Here is a 19157-nt window from a genome sequence, read left to right as displayed (position 1 = left end):
AGGTAGCCTGGGTTTCGCTTTGTATTTCGTGGGTGATTGTTCCTGTCTCTGTGTAGTGTTCACCAGATAGGATGTAATAGGTTTCACGATCCGTTTTGTTGTTTTGTATTTATTAGTTATTTCATGTATAGTTCCGTTATTCGTTTCATTAATAAACATGAGTAACCAACACGCTGCATTTCGGTCCAACTCTCTTTCGACAAACGAAGAACGTCGTTACAGTGACCAAATACGTATTTTCCACCATAATTTGTAAATAAATTTGTTAAAAAATCCTACAATGTGATTTTCTGGATTTTTTCCCCTCATTTTGTCTCTCATAGTTGAAGTGTACCTATGATGAAAATTACAGACCTCTCTCATCTTTTTAAGTGGGAGAACTTGCACAATTAGTGGCTGACTAAATACTTTTTTGCCCCACTGTAGTTTCTGTGAGAGTAGTTTCTAAATGTACCAAAGTATTGTGTCTCCGTCCCTCTCTGCCCCCCCCCCTCTCCATATATTTTGTGACAAGCCGTCATATTGTGTTTCTATCATATTAAGTTTCTAGTCAATAACAGTGTCTCTGTGTTTATCCTATGCTATTATTTAGTTAGCTCGTAAATAAATAATTTTTACCAATTTGTGTAGTACTGAATCATAAGTAAGGCTGGGGTTTTTGCAGATGCAAGGAGGATACAGCGTTCATTGGCTCCGCCAAGGGGTGGCCACGGCCATCCTGATACAATCGCTGGCCTCCTCGCCAGTCGCATATGCATAATATGCTTCTATCTGATATTTAACAAGAGGTACTATTTAAATTTAAATCAATCATGTATATTTTTTCATAATAGTCCAGATGGCAGTCTGCCTCTCGGACAGCAGCAGCTGAGCTCAGCTTCGTGTCTCTGGTGGCATCATCGGAAGCTCGCCTAGCTGGCAGCTTCCTGCAGAGTTGAGTTGAGACTGCTAACGGGTAAGTAAGTCATACCACACTACTTATAGTAAATCAATAAAAACTATTTATTCCTTAAACTGTTTGTTTTTTGACGATGTCGAATTACCTAGCTAGCTAGTATATGTTAGTTAGCTAATTAAATTAGGAATTGGGGGGGGGGGGCTTAGCTAGTTAGTTTATTCCAGTTTAAGGTTACTCTGCAGCATAGTGAGTGTTCGCTAACTACAGTTAGAGTTATCATAGCTTTCTAGAACGATTTTCAAACCGCTTGATGAATTTAGGACTGGCAGATCATCTAGCTAGCTGACATTATGGGCTGGTATAGCGTTAGCTTACGGTTAGTCACTGTAGCTATGTCAATTTCCAGACAATGAAGAGAAAGTCCACGGATATCTCTTCTTTCTTTTAAGAAAAATGGTACAGGGGAGACGCAGCCGACAGGGGAGCAGCAGCAGAGGGTTAACGTTAGTCAGGATGCAGTTGAAGATGATGATAACATCATTGAGCAAGCCAATGAACAGGTAGAGGCAGCGAGAGAGCATGACAGAACAGAGGAAAACATGACAGTGACGCACAGGCAGCATCAGTGACAGAGCACAGTTTAGAACAACAGACCGCAGCATGGCACGAAAGTGCGGAACAGGCAGCAACAACAGTCACAGAGGTTGACAACCATGCGAGGCAGGACTCAGCTTGAGCTATTCAACCCGTTCCTGGACCAACAGGTGAAGTTGTGACAGTGCCCCTGATAATGAAATGGATGGCTAGAGAGTAATGTTATCTGGATAAATGTATGGTTATAACGTGTCTACATTGAGTTATGAGTCATGACATAATCACATAAAGCCTTCTGATTCATGTTTATTAGTAGTTGAGTTTGAATAGTCTGAATAGAATTGTCTATAGGCCGATATTACAAATGTAATCGGTAATTACAATGGAGAGGGGCTAGCTACTCATGTTATTATTATTATTAGTATTGTTATTATTATTTTAAAATTAAAATAACTGATTTTGCCTCTTCTTTCATCCTAGATATATCCCAGTCAAGAGCAGAGGGGCCCAAACAGCCACATCTGAAGTTTTTCCCGCGGACGGTACAGTAAGCATAAATGACTGGAATACTCTCAGAGTAAAGACGATGCCTACTGCTATGCCTGCTGGCACTTCAGTCTCCCCTCCTCAGATGATTCAGTGTTTACATCTGAAGAGGGGTTCAAAAATGGACAAAAGCAACTTACAAAGATGGGGGATTTGTAGGCCATGACAAATCAAAATCACATACTAATGCTATGAGTAGAGTCAAGATGGGCTAGTGACATAAATCTTTAAGATTTTGTGGATGTGTTTGCCAAAAGACACAGCAACAGGCAAATAACGCTGTATTGAAAATAATGTAGCCTAATAAAGCAGGGATATGAGTAGGTTGTGAGTAGGCTATAGTAAAATGTACATTGTCCATGCTAATGCTTTTTTTGTTTGTTTTTTTTCTTCATTTTTGGACATATATAATATTTTTGTTTACAAAACACCTGAATAAAGCTGTATTGAAAATAATAAAGCTGTATTGGTCTCTGTGTGATGTTTTTAAACTTTTAAACATTAACTGTAAAATAAGAAACCAAAGTATATCAGCATTCATTCCGTACCTCTCATATTGACATAGTTTTCAACTAGCCTATATACTACAACAGCATAATAGAATTGCTGTGAAATTCATTTACGGATTTTGGTTTTGGTGTGCCACCCCAAGATTTTCAGTGGCCCCATCTGGACACCACTATGAAACATTTCTGGGGGCGCCACTGCAGATAGAACAATGGGTTAGTTATTTAAAAAAAAACTTTGACCGTACTCTGCGGAACCGGTATCGTTGGTCAGTCGTGTCAGAGTTCGCGGGAAATATTAATGCATTGGATTTTAGATATATGATCCTAAGGGGTAAATGTTTCATGAAGCGATTTCATATCTCAATTTTGAACAATTTTATTGCGAGTGAAAATGTATTATGATCTTACTCATGATCATATAATCAAGTCTTCCCTCTTTCGATGTTCTGCAAACCAAAAATAGAAACACTTGGATTTTCAATATATCAGATCCCCCTGTCTTTAACACTAGTTTCATCTCTCTTTGGCGCGAAATGATAAAGCCCCACCTCTTTAATTCTACAATCAGTCATCACACAGACGGACTACTGCTTGCTTGTGCAACTTCTTTGTATAACTTGCTATATCTAGCTAGTTCTTCCTAAAATAAATATCCCAGGGAAATTTTTATTTTGCTACATATCTAGTTTGGAAGGTTTTCCCAATATGAGTTGGTAAGACCTGTATTGTTTCAAAACGGTCTTTGTGCATGCAGCTACCGTTAGTTTTAACCTAGGGCTAGGCTAACGTTAACCCTAGCTAGCTAACGTTACATCGCTATGACGTCGGTAAACGTTAGTGTAGTGTTTCGTAGCTTCAAGGCTAGCTAGCTAGCTGAACTGTTTACTTGCCACACAGTTTACACATGCACGGTTATTTGTCTCACTCCCATTCATTTAATATTTACTCAATAGCGTAAAGGAAGAAACCCGAAGCATGTCTCCTCATTGTCCAAAGCCTAACGAATCTGAAGAACCGCTGGGTACAGCTATGGAGGAGACTTTGCCTGAAAATGGTAAGTGAAGACACTCATCATTGGCCATCGGTGGCTTACTAACTTGTAGTAGCTACTACCCTTAGAGGTTGACAATTCTTCCCTTCATATAAATTATAACCATATACGATATATAGAGAGAAGTATCTGGACACCCCTTCAAATTAGCCTTTGCTGACAGGGGTATAAAATCGAGCACACAGCCGTGCAATCTCTATAGACCCAACATTGGTAGTAGAATGGCCTTAGTGAATAGCTGTGACTTTCAATGTGGCACCATCATAGGATGCCACCAATTCAGTTCATCAAATGTTTTGCCCTGGTCAACTGTAAGTGCTGTTATTGTGAAGTGGAAAAGGGTAGGAGCAACAACGTCTCAGATGTGAAGTGGTAGGCCACACAAGCTCACAGGTACGGAACCACAGAGTGCTGAAGCGTGTAAAAAAAAAAAAAAAAAAAATCACCTGTCCTCGGTTGCAACACTCACTACCGAGTTCCAAACCGCCTCTGGAAGCAACATCAGCTTAATAACTGTTTGTCGGGAGCTTGGCAAAGGAGGCATGCACAAGCCTAAGATCACCATGCGCAATGCCAAGCTTCGGCTGGAGTGGTGTAAAGCACGCCGCCATTGGACTCTGGAGCAGTGGAGTGATGAATCACTCTTCATCTGGCAGTCTGCCATTCGAATCTGGGTTTGGCAGATGCCAGGAAAACGCTACCTGCCCCAATGGATAGTGCCAACTGAAGTTTGGTGGTGGAGGAATAATGGTCTGGGGCTGCTTTTCATGGTTCGGCCGAGGCTCCTTAGTTGCAGTGAAGGGGAATCTGAATGCTGTAGCATACAATGACATTCCAAATCAAATTTTATTTGTCACGTGCCAAGTACAGTAGGTGTAGACCTTACCGTGAAATGCTTACATACAAGCCCTTAACCAACAATGCAGTTCAAGAAAGAGTTAAGAAAATATTTACTAAATAAACAGAGATAAAAATATAAATGAAAAAAATAAGGCTATATACAGGGGTTACCGGTGCGGTGGGACATTCTAGACGATTCTGTGTTTTGTGCCAACAGTTTGGGGAAGGCCCTTTCCTGTTTCAGTATGACAATGCCCCGTGCACAAAGCGAGGTCCATACAGAAATGGTTTGTCTATCATGTGGAAGAACTTGACTGGCCTGCACAGAGCCCTGACCACAACCCCATCGAACACCTTTTGGATGAATTGGAACGCTGACTGCATGCCAAGCTTAATGGGCCAACGTCATTGCCGACCTCTAATGCTCTTGTGGCTGAATTGAATGGAAGCAAGTCCCCGCAATTTTACAACATCTATTGGAAAGTCTTCCCAGAAGAGTGGAGGCTGTTATAGCAGCAAAGGGGGACCAACTCCATATTAATGCCCATGATTTTGGAATGAGATGTTATGCGAGCAGGTGTCCACATACTTTTGGTCATGTAGTGTACGTTAACCATATAACATCTCAGCAGCTGCAAGTGTGGAAGCTGAAGATGTAGTGTCTGCAGTTGTCATCACAAAAGAGATGGAGGAAGAGGAGAAACAATTGATGGAGAAAGGAGAGAAAAAAGAAGAGGAGATAATGAAAAAGGTTAGTTTTTGTTGTTGAAAAACAGTGTCTGAATAACTGTAGTGATGTTGGGATAATGTAATGTTTTCAATGGCCAACATTACCCTCTTTTTTTTTTTCTTTTTTTTTTCTCCCCCAAGGCTCGAGAAGCTCGGGAGAAGGAATCTCATGACATTCGCTTCAAGAGGCTGCAACACTTGCTGGAGAAAAGTAACATCTATTCCAAATTCCTTCTTACCAAGATGGAGCAACAGCAGCAGGAGGTAAGTCCTAATACCAGTGGAGTGGAATATTAGAAGTACCTCTTGCACAGCTTATTGTACAACTACTACCTATCCATAGATGTGATTTGATCATGTTACAGCTAATGAGTTACAGGTGAACAAATGCAAATGAGAACAGGAATCTAGGCAGTCACTACCTAATCTCCTTAGCTTTGCTGTTTCCAGGCCTCCTTTGGGGGATAATTGCTTTCCAACTCATGCGATTGTCTGAAAAATGCATGGAAACCAGTCAAAAGTTTGGACACACCTACTCATTCAAAGGTTCTTTATTTTTACTATATTCTACGTTGTAGAATAATAGTGAAGACATCAAATCTATGAAATAACACATTGAATCATGTAGTAACCAAAAAAGTGTTAAACCAAAATTTGAGGTTCTTCAAATTAGCCTTGATGACAGTTTTGCACATTCTCTCAACCAGCTTCACCTGGAATGCTTTTCCAACAGTCTTGAAGGCTGCTTTTCCTTCATTCCAACTCATCCCAAACCATCTCAATTTGGTTGAGGTTGTGTGATTGTGGAGGCCAGGTCATCTGATGCAGCAATCAATCACTCTCCTTGGTCAAATAGCACTTACACACCCTGGAGGTGTGTTGGGTCAGTGTCCTGTTGAAAAACAAATGATATCCCACTTAAGCGCAAACCAGATGGGATGGTGTATCGCTGTGGTAGCCATGCTGGTTAAGTGTGCCTTGAATTCTAAATAAATTACTGACAGTGTCACCAGCAAAGCACCATCACGCCTCCTCCTACATGCTTCACGGTGGGAATCACACGTGGAGATCATCCGTTCACCTACTCTGCGTCTCACCAAAAATCTAAAATTTGGGCTCATTAGACCAAAGAACAGATTTTCACCAGTCTAATGTCCTCTGCCTGTGTTTCTTGGCCCAAGCAAATCTCTTCTTATTGGTGTCCTATAGTGGTTTGTAGCAATTTGACCATGAAGGCCTGATTCACACGTTCTCCTCTGAACAGTTGATGTTGAGATGTGTCTGTTACTTGAACTCTGAAGCATTTATTTGGGCTGCAATCTGAGGTGCAGTTAACTCTAATGAACTTGTCCTCTGCAGTAGAGGTAACTCTGGGTCTTCCTTTCCTGTAGCAGTCCTCGTGAGAGTCATCATAGCGCTTGATGGTTTTTGCGACTGCACCTGAAGAAACTTTCAAACTTCTTGAAATGTTCCAGATTGACTGACCTTCATGTCTTACAGTAATGATGGACTGTCCTTTCTCTTTTCTTATTTGAGCTGTTCTTGTCATGTGTTATTTCATAGTTTTGATGTCGTCGCTATTATTCTACAATGTAAAAAATAAAGAAACCCTGCATTGAGTAGGTGTCCAGACTTTTGACTGGTACTGTATATCTACCCAAGTAGTCTGAATAGTATTTGAAAAAGCAGTGTTTAACAGTACATTTTCCCTATATACCCAGGAAATGCTGAAGAAAGAGAGACTGGAAAAGACACACAAGGTGAGTGAGTTTTCCATTCCTGTGTGTTTTTGTTATGTTTCTGTGATTTATTGTTGCTAGCAGCTCCTTAATCACTAAACATTTAACATTTTCTTGTCACAGGGCACTGGAAAAAAGACTGGAAGAGGTAGGCAGCACTTGTGTCCTGTTACTTTGCATCATGACCATTGAGATCCTCCAGTTGATGTCAAAACACAATTTTATATTGACGAAATCCAACTCCTGAATTTTTCTTTCTGTTTTTTCAGTTGAAAGAAAGAAAAGGGAGAGGGAGGAAGATTACAAAATCGCTGATGTCATGTCTAAAGAGGTAAGAGGTGACCGTCTCTTTTTGAAATGTAGACGAATGCCTATTTCATGCTATTCAACCTTTTTTGTTGCATATGTCATCCTTTTTTTTCTTTTTGTTTCAGGAAATTATGTCCAAGGCCAAGAAACCTAAACTGGAGGATGAGGTAAAGGCCTTTTGTTTATACACCGCAAGGAGCATTTTTTAAAAACTGATTGTTACTCTTGGACTCAAGAACTTGGGAGAGTGTTGATGAGTCCCAGATGCTCTAATGCCAATATATCTGTCCGTGAATAACAGGAGGTCCTTGGGAAGAAGAAGCTAGAAGCGGCGGACATTGAAAAGATGAGTGACTCAAATGCTGACATCAAGGGCCGTCTGTCGGAGGCTGTGAGAGACAATGCCAAACAACTGCTGGACCCAGACAGGAAAGTGAACGGGCAGGCCGTACCCGCTCAGCAGCCCCTGCTCTTTACTGGGGGAGTCATGAGGTCGTACCAGATAGAGGGCGTGGAGTGGCTCAGGGTAAGTGGGCTGTTGATTATGCCCATTTTGTTTGATCATAGAGATATTTCATTATAACCTTGGTGTGTATTTTGTTTTCTCCAGATGTTGTGGGAGAATGGTATTAATGGGATCCTGGCAGATGAGATGGGTCTGGGGAAGACCATCCAGTGCATCGCCCACGTGGCCATGATGCTGGAGAGAAAGGTGCTAGGACCCTTCTTGGTAGTGGCCCCCCTGTCCACTCTGCCCAACTGGATCAATGAGTTCAAGCGCTTCACTCCAGAGGTAAAAAATAAATAAAAAAACACTCCTCCCTAAAAAAAAACTATTCAAAGTATTACAGAAGTTGTGCAATTGAATGTCATGTGCATCACCGATCAATTACTGTTTAAAAATATATATCTATTTTTTTTTTCACTGTTCAATTCCTTGTTCATCTTGAATGGTAAGGTGTCCATACAGCTGTACCATGGGCCTGCTAAGGAGAGGATGTCGTTGTTAAAGCAGATTCGTAAGCCCCAGGGGCCTCACAACATGTGCCCTGTGGTGGTCACCTCCTTTGAGATTGCCATGATAGACAGGAAGTTTCTGCAGGTAGGCCCAACTCCCCTACTCATCATGTAAGCTGTAAAAGTTGCATGTATTAAATTTGCCTTAAGTTGCGCAACCTATTTAACCCATTCAGCATCTCACTGATAACTGCCTTTTTCTGTTCCTCCCTAGCGCTTCCAGTGGAAGTACCTGATCGTGGACGAGGGCCACAGGATCAAAAACCTGAACTGCCGACTGGTGAGGGAACTCAAGATGCTGCCCACGGACAACAAACTGCTCCTGACAGGCACGCCGCTGCAGAACAACCTGGCTGAGCTCTGGTCACTGCTCAACTTCCTCCTGCCTGAGGTCTTTGACGACCTCAAGAGGTAAGGGACATGTCTGTCTGTTTTCCTCTACTGTTGGAATGGGACAATACAGAATGTTTTTATTTCGCCTTGTAAACTTAATTGCACTTTACTTATCTCTACAGCTTTGAGTCGTGGTTTGACATCGACACCATTGGATCGAATGCAAAACAAGTTGTGGCTAACGAACGAGAGCAGAACATCCTGCACATGCTCCACCAGGTAAGCTCTCTGACTGACTAGCTCTGCAATTCACTGGGGAAGATAAAATGGTTAAACCTGTAGGGAGATTGTCCATAAACTCTCTTTCATCGGCAGATTCTGACGCCGTTCCTGCTACGACGACTGAAGTCTGACGTGACGTTGGAGGTGCCGCCCAAGAAAGAGATTGTTGTGTACGCCCCACTCACTGCCAAACAGGAGTCTTTTTACACTGCTGTGGTCAACAAGACCATTGCCAAAATGCTGGGCCAGGAGAAGGTAAGACCTTCAGTTCACTGCTACACTGTCACATGGTTATAATATAGAAAAACAAGGGTATAGAATGGAAAATAAATATTGCAGACTTCTGAGGCCGTGCTTTGTTTTGAAAGATGTTTCTAAGAGACGTGTCCCCTTTCAGGGGGAGGCCCCAGTGGTGCTGACGACCGACGGCAGGCCTAAGCGCAGGACCAGGAGGCCTGTGGACTACAAAGAGACTGATGGTGACACGCCCTATGACCTGGAGAAATACCTGGAGAGGGTTCAGAAGGAGGCAGAGCTGAGGTCAGAATCTCCTCTACTATGGTAGTGTTCTGTGTGACACAAACAATGATGTGCCCATAAATGGGATGATTATATTGTTATGGTCATATCAATTGTAGTTTATCAAGTCTAATTTCTACATTTTTTTTGTGAATGTCAACTGCATTTTAATGTCACCTCTTAATATAAATTAACCATAAAGACTAGTTTGCCATTTGCCCCCGCTGTGGTGTAACGTATCTCTCCTCTCCAGCCCCGCCCCGGTGGTGGACGTGCAGATGCCCCTGGACTCCCAGATCAACCTGAAACTGCAGAACATCCTCATGCTGCTGAAGAGGTGCTGTAACCACCCCTACCTCATAGAGTACCCACTGGACCCAGCCACTCAGGGGTTCAAGGTAAAGGCCCTGCTGGATTTCAATGGCTACTGGCACAAAATGATGTTTCAAATTTACACGGCCAATGAATGTTGTGGGTGCATTCATGACTTCTCATCGCAGCTAAGTAGAGGCTTTTGTCAGCGCGTTGGGAGTTGGACTGTCACCTGGTGAAGCTCATTTGTAAATGCATTGTCTTGTGTTTCACCCTCAATCTCTTTCCCCTGCAGATTGATGAGCAACTGGTGCAGACCTCTGGGAAGTTCCTCATTCTAGACAGAATGCTGCCAGAGCTGAAGAAGAGGGGACACAAGGTAAACTGACAAATTCTGTGTCAAGTGTTGGGATTTTAATACCCCAATCTTTTTGCTTGAATATGTATTTATTGAGAGATGTTTGTGACCACTTCTGACTCGACATTGCGGACAAACAGGTGCTGATTTTCAGCCAGATGACGTCCATCTTGGATATCCTAATGGACTACTGCTACCTGCGTGGTTACCAGTACAGCAGACTGGACGGGACAATGGCTTATGCCGACAGAGAGGAGAACGTGAGTCTACTCCCCACAAAGGAATTACCCTTAAAGCACTCTGCAATGAAGCAGTCATACAGCTCTTATAATCATCTCTCCTTTGTTGTGCTGTGCAACTATCCCTCCATATTTTCTTTGCAGATGACAAAGTTCTCGTCTGACCCAGAGGTGTTCCTCTTCCTACTGAGCACCAGAGCAGGTGGCCTGGGCATCAACCTGACTGCTGCTGACACGGTCATCATCTTTGACAGTGACTGGGTAGGTGTAGAACTCATGCTCTCTGGATGAGCGCAACAAACGTCGCCTACTACTATTTGTTTGGTACCTACTGGTCTTGTTTCCATACGATAATGAATGGACTCTTCTTCTGTCAGAACCCCCAGGCAGACCTGCAGGCCCAGGATAGGTGCCACCGCATCGGGCAGACCAAACCTGTGGTGGTGTATCGCCTGGTCACTGCCAACACCATCGACCAGAAGATCCTGGAGAGAGCCTCAGCCAAGAGGAAACTGGAGAAGATGGTCATTCACAAGAGTGCGTAGAGTACCACATCAGGACACAACTATTACATTGAGGGAAATCTAAAACCCACATGAATTAAATATGTATTAAAGCAGGGATGGGCAACTGGTGGCCTGGCCCCCTTTTTGTAGGGCCATGGACAAAGTTAAAATGGTAGAATACACATGGTGCAATTTTGAAATTTTGTTTTGAATCAGCAGTTTCTCTTGTCAGTCACTAACGGTCAGTCACCCTTGTCAGCGAACATTTTTAGGTTGGTGAATTAGTCTAGCCATCTCTCTGAACTTCTAGTAGTCATGGTTGAATACTGACCAGGGGGCCCACATTGATTTGGTTAGTCACACTCACTCAGATGTAATTTTCCCACCCTATGACAATTTGTAGAATTGCAGGAAATTAACTCAAACTTAATGTTTATATCTGCTGTCAAGAGGGGCTGCTAAAATGTTTTGCTAACAAGGGGTGGGCGGGCAACAATTTTTGCTATGGGCACCCCAAATGCTAGGGCCGGCTCTGACTGCACATGTGAGTATGCAGACCCACGAGCCACTGCTGCCGCTCATGTGGAGTTCAGATCTTTACTGGCGGCCCCCAACCCCATCAGTTGCCCCTCCCTCCCTGCATTAGAGATGCTAAATATTTCAGAACTGAGTATTGTAGCTTTTTTGTTATTTTATTTCGGTACATGTGTTCATATTTTGGTACCTTTTTTAAAATGTTCTTATCTTCAGACAAATTCAAAGGAGGAAAAGCTGAGCTCAAACAGACCAAGAGCTGTGTTGATGTGTCTGAGCTGATGGATCTTCTCAGCGCAAGAGATTACGAGAAGTACGAGATTGATCGACAATGTTCATTATGAAACTCACTAGAGGAAATGTCAAATGCATAGTAAGTTGGTCAAAGTATATTGTTATCTAATGACCATCTTTCTCAGGGAGGTGAAAAGCACCACGGGGAAGGTCATTAGTGACGAGGACCTGGAGTTTCTGCTGGACCGCAGTGACCTACTAGGTGAGTTCGATTAAAAACACCTGTCATGGAATGGGATGTCGTGGTGCTTTCTAGAATACTCAGATCCTGTGTCCTTTGTCTGCATGCTTTACCACTGTAGAGCTCCAGTGCCATCCCCTGTAGAATGGCCCCCTGACGAACCCTCAACATCTGTTGTCATTATAAACCTAGCTTTTGTTTGGGCTCAATTGTATGAAATGTAATCATTTGGCTCCTTCCAGACAAGGCCAAGAGGAGCTCAAAACAGAAGGTTGGAGTCTTCAAGGTTATCGAAGCCAAGGAATCATCTGAGATCAACTTGACCAGAGTTTGAAAGAAGACGAGCTACTCCTAAAGGCATAACCAAAAAGATCTTGAGCTAGATCCTAAGGGTCCACAACGCTGCTGTTGGTTATAATACTGAGACTGACACCAGAAGACTTACTCAAGCCGTCCTCCTAAAACAACTCTTTTTATACTTGAAGAAAGTGTATTTCATTGTAAAGTTTATGCGTCTGTTATTAACTGCCTTTTTGTTGGAGTTTATTTTTGTTGTAGAGTTTTTCAAATGCTGTTGGTTATAGTGGAGTCTGTAACCCGGGAGACTGAAACTAAAGTATTCTAACAGCTTTGACATCTTTCTTACCTGCCATTGTTATTATTGTTGTAGAGTTGGATACTCTGGACTTTTTTAACCACTTTAGGTGCAGTGATTCATATACTTGGAAGATGTTTGTTTTTTTTTGGTAAAAAAAACAACAACAATTTTTGCATTGGAACCAATTACTTTTCACAATACATGCTAAAGTAAATGCTGTACTCATATCTTGTTCAGTTCACTAAATGGGTTAATTGATACTGTATGTTGGACCAGAACTCCAAGCACTTTTATGTAAGGAAAGGTATTTCTTTACAAGCTGAGACATTCCCTTTTAATTGTTTTGTATGCAACCCCTTTAAAAAATAAACCGTATCTCCTGAATGTGTTATGGTCATGTGAGTTCTATTCCGTATAATAGTGGAACGTAGTGCTGCTTACGTACAGACGGTCTATCAGTAGGCATGTGCCAAAAAAGATGAATGTGCCTTTTGAAAAGGTTATGCATGTTTTCACATGTATAAAAACAATGTTTGATACATATGTCATGGTTGGGGATCAATAAGTGACCCACCAAACAGTTCACATACTTAATCAGAGTAAAACAGCTATAGAAAAGACCAGTGATGGAAAAAGTACTCCTTTGTCATAAACATACCTTTGAAAATGACTCAAGTAAAAGTGAGTCATCCAGTAAAATACTACTTTAATAATACAATTATTTGGTTTTAAATATACTTAAGTATCAAATGTCAAGGTATACATTTCAAATTCCTTATATTAGCCTAACCAGATGGCACCATTTTCTTATTTTAATGTACGCATAGCCAGGGGTACACTCCAACACTTCGTCTTTACAAACGAAGCATTTGTTTTTAATGAGGCTGCAAGATCAGACCAGGGATAAGTGCATGAATAAAAAGTACATTATTTTCATTAGGATTGTAGTGAACATTGTCAAATATAAATAGTAAAGTACAGATACGACTTAAGTACTACTTTAAAGTATTTTTACTTAAGTACTTTACACCACTGGAAAATACTGGATCTGATGAGTACAGCAGTCATTAAAAGCACATCCTGTCATTCAAAGGTCAGTAATTGTTTAACAATGTCGAATTCGCTTACACCTGCTCAGTAGGAGCTAGTGAGCACACCCTCCATTCTCTCCTAAAGCCTCTGGTGTCAAGGTGCTCAGCCTTGCACACACATTACTGGGGTGTGGTCAAAGAGGACACTAACCTGGCTGGTGCATTTTCAAATTCTCTGCTCGGACTTGTAAGACCACCTCTCAAAAAGCACCAAAAAATACTAGTACGGCAGTAACATTTTGATTCAACACTGGAATTCAGTTGATTGTTTAGTAAGGACTATTTTGTGGTAGTGCCAATCTTTCCTACTTGTTTTTAAAATAAGGTGTTTACAGTTACTTTTGTACAGTAACTTTACTGGATCATTGTCATACGTGTTCCATAAGCCTTCGGTCTAATGTCTGAAGTTAGTTTTGCAGTATTTTCAGTCCAACCCTGCATCGTACTGGCCCTAATCCGTGTGAACCTCTAAACCAGCTTTGACTTCAACTGCCCCAGTATTCCACAATATAACACACTCTACGCACTGGGGGTGATGTTTGTCCCACCTTTAATATTCTTCTTCCTGGGAATCTTGTTCAATCGACACACGGGAATCATGATGGTTGAGACCCATTGGGAAGAGAAGCAAAGATCATGCCATTGTCAAGTGAGTTTTCAAGTGCTGCTGTCAAACCACCTCATGTTCCTGTGTTTACTATCACCATGATTACCATGATCATCACAGCTTTTAGTCCAACAACTACAACTACTTCCTGTAATTATTGGGATGTTATAACCCTCTCCAGGTACATGTTCTCTGCCATGATGCATAGGGCTCTGCAGGCGCCAATGGTGTGGATTCTGGTCACTCTGCTGGATGGGAAGATCTTCATCTGTGCTTTTGACATGAGTGTAGACCCCAAGCCGTTCTCTGGTAGCTATAACCACAACACCTTTGAATGACAGTATAACCTTAACTAATAGCAGACTGTATCTCAAACTCTGACTTTGACCCAAGCCATCACCCAGAGTAAAACTAGTCTTGTCTAGTCTTGTAACATTCTAACTTGGACTCAAACACTAACTTTAACTTAGTTGTACTCTATTTTTCCACAGGCATGCCCGACAACACTGGCCTGGACCTGGTCTAGCTCATGGCCAAGGTGTCTTGCTAGGAGGACTTGGTCTTCAGGAATATCACATTCCGTAAAGCTGTTTCACGCTACGTGCGCTGCTACTCCCAAGTGAGTGTACTCCCATTACCCTGAAACTCATGTCTTTACTTTGCCTATTTGAGTTGATGGGTTTAACATTCAAATCGGCAAAAATGTGGTTGCACTGTTCAGGTAGGTAGGGTTTTGTTAGTCACTTGTACACTCAAATCCTACTCCTAATGCAGGGACGTCCAAAACAATCGTCCTGATGACTAATGTCCTCCATTCTCTTTTCCGAATGCTAACGCTTTGTACTATACTTCCCTGAAAGGCGATTGGATGGTCTATCCTCCTCTTCTGCATTCTTTTGGGTGCACTGGGCCGTCTCATCAAGCCCTGCTTCAATGACCATGCCACCAACCTTCGGGCACGCTACTGGAGCAACTACCTGGACATCAAGCAGAAGTCCTTCGACTAGACGTGCGTGCTGCGGTTTTGCCCGCAAGTGCGTGGTGCAGTATTTCGAGGGCATGCGGGAAGACGCAGTGCGAAGACTGCCTCTCTCACCCGAAGTCAGGTACAGGAGGAAAGAAGATATGGTGGAAGAGGCAGAGGAGAGACTCTATGGGATTACCCAGCAGGAACAGATGGATCAGCTGCTTCAAACCTGGTTCCAGTGTAAGCCTGAGCTGGATGTCACTAGAATGGCCTACAGGCCTAGAGTGTGTGTCACCTGGGAGGACCACAATGGAAAAACCCTCTACTCAGACGTTTAGATGTGTGTGTGATTGTGTAAATAGTACTTACTCGCTTATTACTGTTTTCCATGGGCTGCATAATATAGAGTGTACCTAGAAATTATGTGCCTGGGGGTATTGGAATGTGCTGGGATTTAGACTGACTTGTTCTGCATAGTTCATTTTACATACTGCTCAACTCCATGGATATCAGACAGATGCAAATTAGAGATGGACTGAGTTATTCAACACTTTACATTATACTAGTTATTCTTCAAAAGGTACCTGGTACTAATGGTGATAGATTTAATGAATCCCAAAGTAATTCATTGGTTACTACTGTGTAATTACCATACATGTGTTTTGGTAAACAACTGGTCATTTCTGTACTGTAAAATAAAGTGCAATTGAATGTTGTTTAAATTTTATGTGTGGTTTCTTAGATGTAGTCAGTTGCTCTGAGATAGTAGTCAGCTTGCAGCCACCATGTTGCTCTGTGATCATTCAACATGTGTTTTCAGTTAAAAAAGAAAGAGGAAACCGGAGGGCAGTTCCCAACGATGAGTCACTGAACATGCCCAGACCCCAGACAACACACACGAAGAGGAATGTTTCTCCCCCCGAACCTACCAGCATGGACTCTTTGGTACTTTAGGAAATCATATACCCATTTTTGCTTTTACTCACAGATTTTGTTTTTCAACCGTTCTACACAAAAGAATGCACCTCAAATATCCTATCTCCCGGCTATAGAATGTAAGTTTGCATGACTTCATTGATTCCAGATTTTCTTCTCTGTTCTTTTCCTGTGGAATCACATGGCTTCTCTTAAGGCTTTAGCTCCACACAGAATATGCTAGTATGAACCAATGCTAAAGTTATGCAGTTGATTTGCGTCAGTTTACCAGGAAATACATGTATAAACATAATTTTATGTTCTTCGATAAAATGAAATCCATTAGTCAATGAAGTAGGCATTCCCAGTTGTTGCAGCCTCAATTACCAGTGCATAGAATGCTCTTAACACCATATTACCTTACCAGGCAGCTCAGATTACAAAGATCTCATGTATCTCCCTCACTTTCTATAGCGTGACTCCCCAGTGTGCAAGCTCCAAAATAGGAAAACCCTCCATTGCTCTCCAGTGTCAGACAACACACCAATCATTTCAAAATGGCTGCTCTCATCACAGAGAACTTCAAGTTTGTCTCGCTCTTCTTCAAGAGCAAGGACGTAATGATCTTCAATGGCCTGATAGCCCTGGGCACGGTGGCCAGTCAGACAATGTACAACATATTTGCCTTCGACTGCCCGTGCTCCTCCGGGCGGAACTATCTCTATGGCCTGGCAGCCATCGGGGTGCCCGCCCTGGCATTCTACCTCGTTGGCATCATGCTGAATAAGAGTACCTGGGATCTGGTGTCTGAGTGCCGCCTCAGGAGGTGCCGGAAACTATCGGGTGCGGCTGCCTTCGCCGTCCTGGGCACTATCATTGGCAGAGCGGCCGTGGCTCCAGTGACGTGGGCTGTCATCTCACTGTTACGTGGGGAGGCCTATGTCTGTGCCCTCAGTGAGTTTGTGGACCCTTCAACCTTGGAAGGTTTTCCCTCTGGACAGGGGTTAGAGGTCATGGCCAGGTTTCCTTGTAAATCCACGGTCCCACAGGAGATGCAGGGCTTTTGGGCAGAGATTGAACGCCGGCTGAAGTACGAGTCTCAGGTATTTAATTTGATCTAAATCCACTATTCCATTTTCTTTTCCTGTGTGTTTGATAACACTATGTTTGTGGCATTATAGCTGGTGGAAAGAGGAAGTACAAATGCAAATGATTTATCACAGTGTCATTACATTAAATGGCTTATCACTGCCCTTGTGTTTCCTGAATTTGTGTCTTGGCTGTTCAGCTTCTCTTCCTGTGGGGATTTGTCATGGTGTTGTTCCTTTCAGCTGCTAGGGTGGCTGATGGTGGCGGGGATGTCAGTGGTTCTGTTCCTCCTGCTGTGCATGAAGCGCTGCTGCTCTCCCCTGGGCTACCAACAGGAGGCGTACTGGTCCCAGTTCCGCTCCAACGAGCACGACCTCTTCCAGCGCACGGCCGACGTGCACTCCCGTATCCTGGCTGTTGAGAGTGTTAAGAGCTACTTTGGCTTCGTGGCCCTGGAGAAAGAGGAGAAACAGCAGCTGGATGAGCACCAGAATGCCAGCCCCATCTCTAGTACAGAGTGGAACCGGATCACTGGGATCTGCTTGTACAGAGAGAAAAAGGGATTGCCCCTCTATAGCCGCCTCAACAAGTGGGCCCAGTACAGTGTGGAAAACAACATAGACGCCATGGAGAAAGAGATGGACACTCTGAGCTGACTGGCACTGGACACCCCAGTGTTCTTCAGCCATAATCCTGGGAACCCACTGGGAGTGCAGGCTTTTGTTCCAGCCCAGCACTGACACATTCAACTAATTAACTTAATAGTCAACTCCTTGATTAGTTAAAAGAATCAGGTGTGTAAGCACAGGGCTGGAGCAAAAGCATGTCCACCTGATGTGTCCCCAGGACCAGGGTTGAAGAACACTGACCTCGGTAGATTAGTCTTTTACTTGTATTATCCCACATTTGTATTTATTACACCCTTCGGCTAGTGATGGCACATGATAACTATTGGAAGTAAATTGGAATGGACTCAAATATGGATTGAACTAATGTTCCCAACGTTACACTGTCATTGTTCCCCATTTACTTCTGCTCTCTTCCAGTTTTCAAATGGTTGTAATGGTTGATAAAGGACGATAGTCCAAAGTATTTTTTGGGAGTTTGTGTTTATATGCTTATTGTGTCTAGTTCAGGGTCCATGTTTAACAGAACATTTTATGGAGGTGTTTTACCCTCCCTCTCAATAAGAGACAAGCTCTCAGACTAGATGGCCTGTAACTGTAACATCCTGCACTTCCAAACATCAGCTCGTAGACAGCACCGTTTTCTCTGTCAGGATTCAGTTCTGTTGCTTTTTTCTTCGTAATTTTCCATAAAAACGACCTATTATGCCTGTCGTCCTGGGTATCTCTAAGATAGTCGCTAAATCTGTCTGTGTCTGTCTCTGTCTCTGTCTTTGTCTCTGTCTTTGTCTCTGTCTCTGTCTCTGTCTCTGTCTCTCTCTGTGTGTGTGTGTGTGTGTGTGTGTGTGTGTGTGTGTGTGTGTGTGTGTGTGTGTGTGTGTGTGTGTGTGTGTGTGTTTATCTGCTTGTCTCTCTGACTATCTGATTCACTGGCTGCCTGATTGTCCGACTGTCAAACCCATCTGATTGTCTGCTTATCTGTATAGGACAGTTATCTGAACTCGTCATGAGAGGCCTCAGTTGCTCGCGGGGCTGAGTACCCATATGCCCTCCTCACCCCCGGCCCATCCCTGGTCTAGAAGCCGTTCATGTGTACCTATCTGTTTGCCTGTTTGTCCTCATGTCTGTCTATGTTACCATGGTCGAATTCCTGCCCAACTGCATTGCATCAACCAATAGTTGCGTGCCACCACTGCCACGTCATTGACTGTGCAGTCAAGCATCAGATTGCTATATCAAATGATGTGGTTAGCTGATATGTTGAATATGTATCCATGCGTTGTAAGCTCTGGCATGGCGTCTGCAATGTAGTCGACCAGGAACTCAACCCATCTGTCTGCCTGCTGTCTGCCTGCTTGCCTTTCTGCCTATCTGCCTATATGGCTCCTGCTCTGTTGTCGCCTAGTAATAGCTTATAGCTGGAAAGAGGGCAGGGGAAGGAGGGAAGTAAAAGGAGAGGGAAAGTGAGCAAGGC

General features: G+C 43.0%; 2 protein-coding genes and 1 pseudogene across 3 annotated transcripts; all 3 read left to right on the top strand.

Annotated features, from left to right (window-relative positions):
• Positions 1 to 3107: 3107 nt before the first annotated feature.
• Positions 3108 to 12772, top strand: LOC135510952 (lymphocyte-specific helicase-like). Of its 2 annotated transcripts, none has more exons than XM_064932308.1 (23): positions 3108 to 3260; positions 3501 to 3601; positions 5071 to 5189; positions 5309 to 5431; positions 6889 to 6927; positions 7030 to 7054; positions 7176 to 7237; positions 7341 to 7382; positions 7517 to 7741; positions 7826 to 8008; positions 8174 to 8317; positions 8447 to 8643; positions 8748 to 8844; positions 8941 to 9102; positions 9245 to 9387; positions 9620 to 9764; positions 9974 to 10057; positions 10177 to 10296; positions 10420 to 10536; positions 10653 to 10812; positions 11532 to 11628; positions 11735 to 11811; positions 12033 to 12772. In XM_064932308.1, exons 1-23 carry the CDS (start codon positions 3253 to 3255, stop codon positions 12122 to 12124), a joined length of 2562 nt encoding a protein of 853 aa, XP_064788380.1. In that variant the 5' UTR covers positions 3108 to 3252; the 3' UTR covers positions 12125 to 12772. The 2 variants fall into 2 exon arrangements, with proteins under 2 accessions (XP_064788380.1, XP_064788379.1); XM_064932307.1 differs by having other exon boundaries at positions 5068 to 5189.
• A 1105-nt stretch (positions 12773 to 13877) lies between these two features.
• LOC135510955 (calcium homeostasis modulator protein 3-like) lies at positions 13878 to 15391 on the top strand (annotated as a pseudogene).
• Positions 15392 to 15925: 534 nt separating this feature from the next.
• Positions 15926 to 19147, top strand: calhm2.1 (calcium homeostasis modulator family member 2, tandem duplicate 1). The gene is made up of 3 exons (XM_064932309.1): positions 15926 to 16108; positions 16443 to 17071; positions 17300 to 19147. Exons 2-3 carry the CDS (start codon positions 16526 to 16528, stop codon positions 17711 to 17713), a joined length of 960 nt encoding a protein of 319 aa, XP_064788381.1. The 5' UTR covers positions 15926 to 16108; positions 16443 to 16525; the 3' UTR covers positions 17714 to 19147.
• The last annotated feature ends 10 nt before the right edge of the window (positions 19148 to 19157 follow it).

The sequence above is a fragment of the Oncorhynchus masou genome, chromosome 23 (genome assembly GCF_036934945.1).
Source record: "Oncorhynchus masou masou isolate Uvic2021 chromosome 23, UVic_Omas_1.1, whole genome shotgun sequence".
In the NCBI taxonomy this organism is placed as follows: Eukaryota; Metazoa; Chordata; class Actinopteri; order Salmoniformes; family Salmonidae; genus Oncorhynchus; species Oncorhynchus masou.
Note: the sequence above shows the minus strand (reverse complement) of the source record. Positions and strands in the feature narration are given on the sequence as shown.

Coding starts and splice junctions, on each gene's coding strand:
- LOC135510952 (XM_064932307.1), top strand. Junction 5,432..6,888: donor TGGAGCAACAGCAGCAGGAG/GTAAGTCCTAAT, acceptor CTATATACCCAG/GAAATGCTGAAGAAAGAGAG. Junction 7,383..7,516: donor AACCTAAACTGGAGGATGAG/GTAAAGGCCTTT, acceptor CGTGAATAACAG/GAGGTCCTTGGGAAGAAGAA.
- calhm2.1 (XM_064932309.1), top strand. CDS start 16,526: ATGGCTGCTCTCATCACAGAGAACTTCAAGTTTGTCTCGCTCTTCTTC. Junction 17,072..17,299: donor GGCTGAAGTACGAGTCTCAG/GTATTTAATTTG, acceptor TGTTCCTTTCAG/CTGCTAGGGTGGCTGATGGT.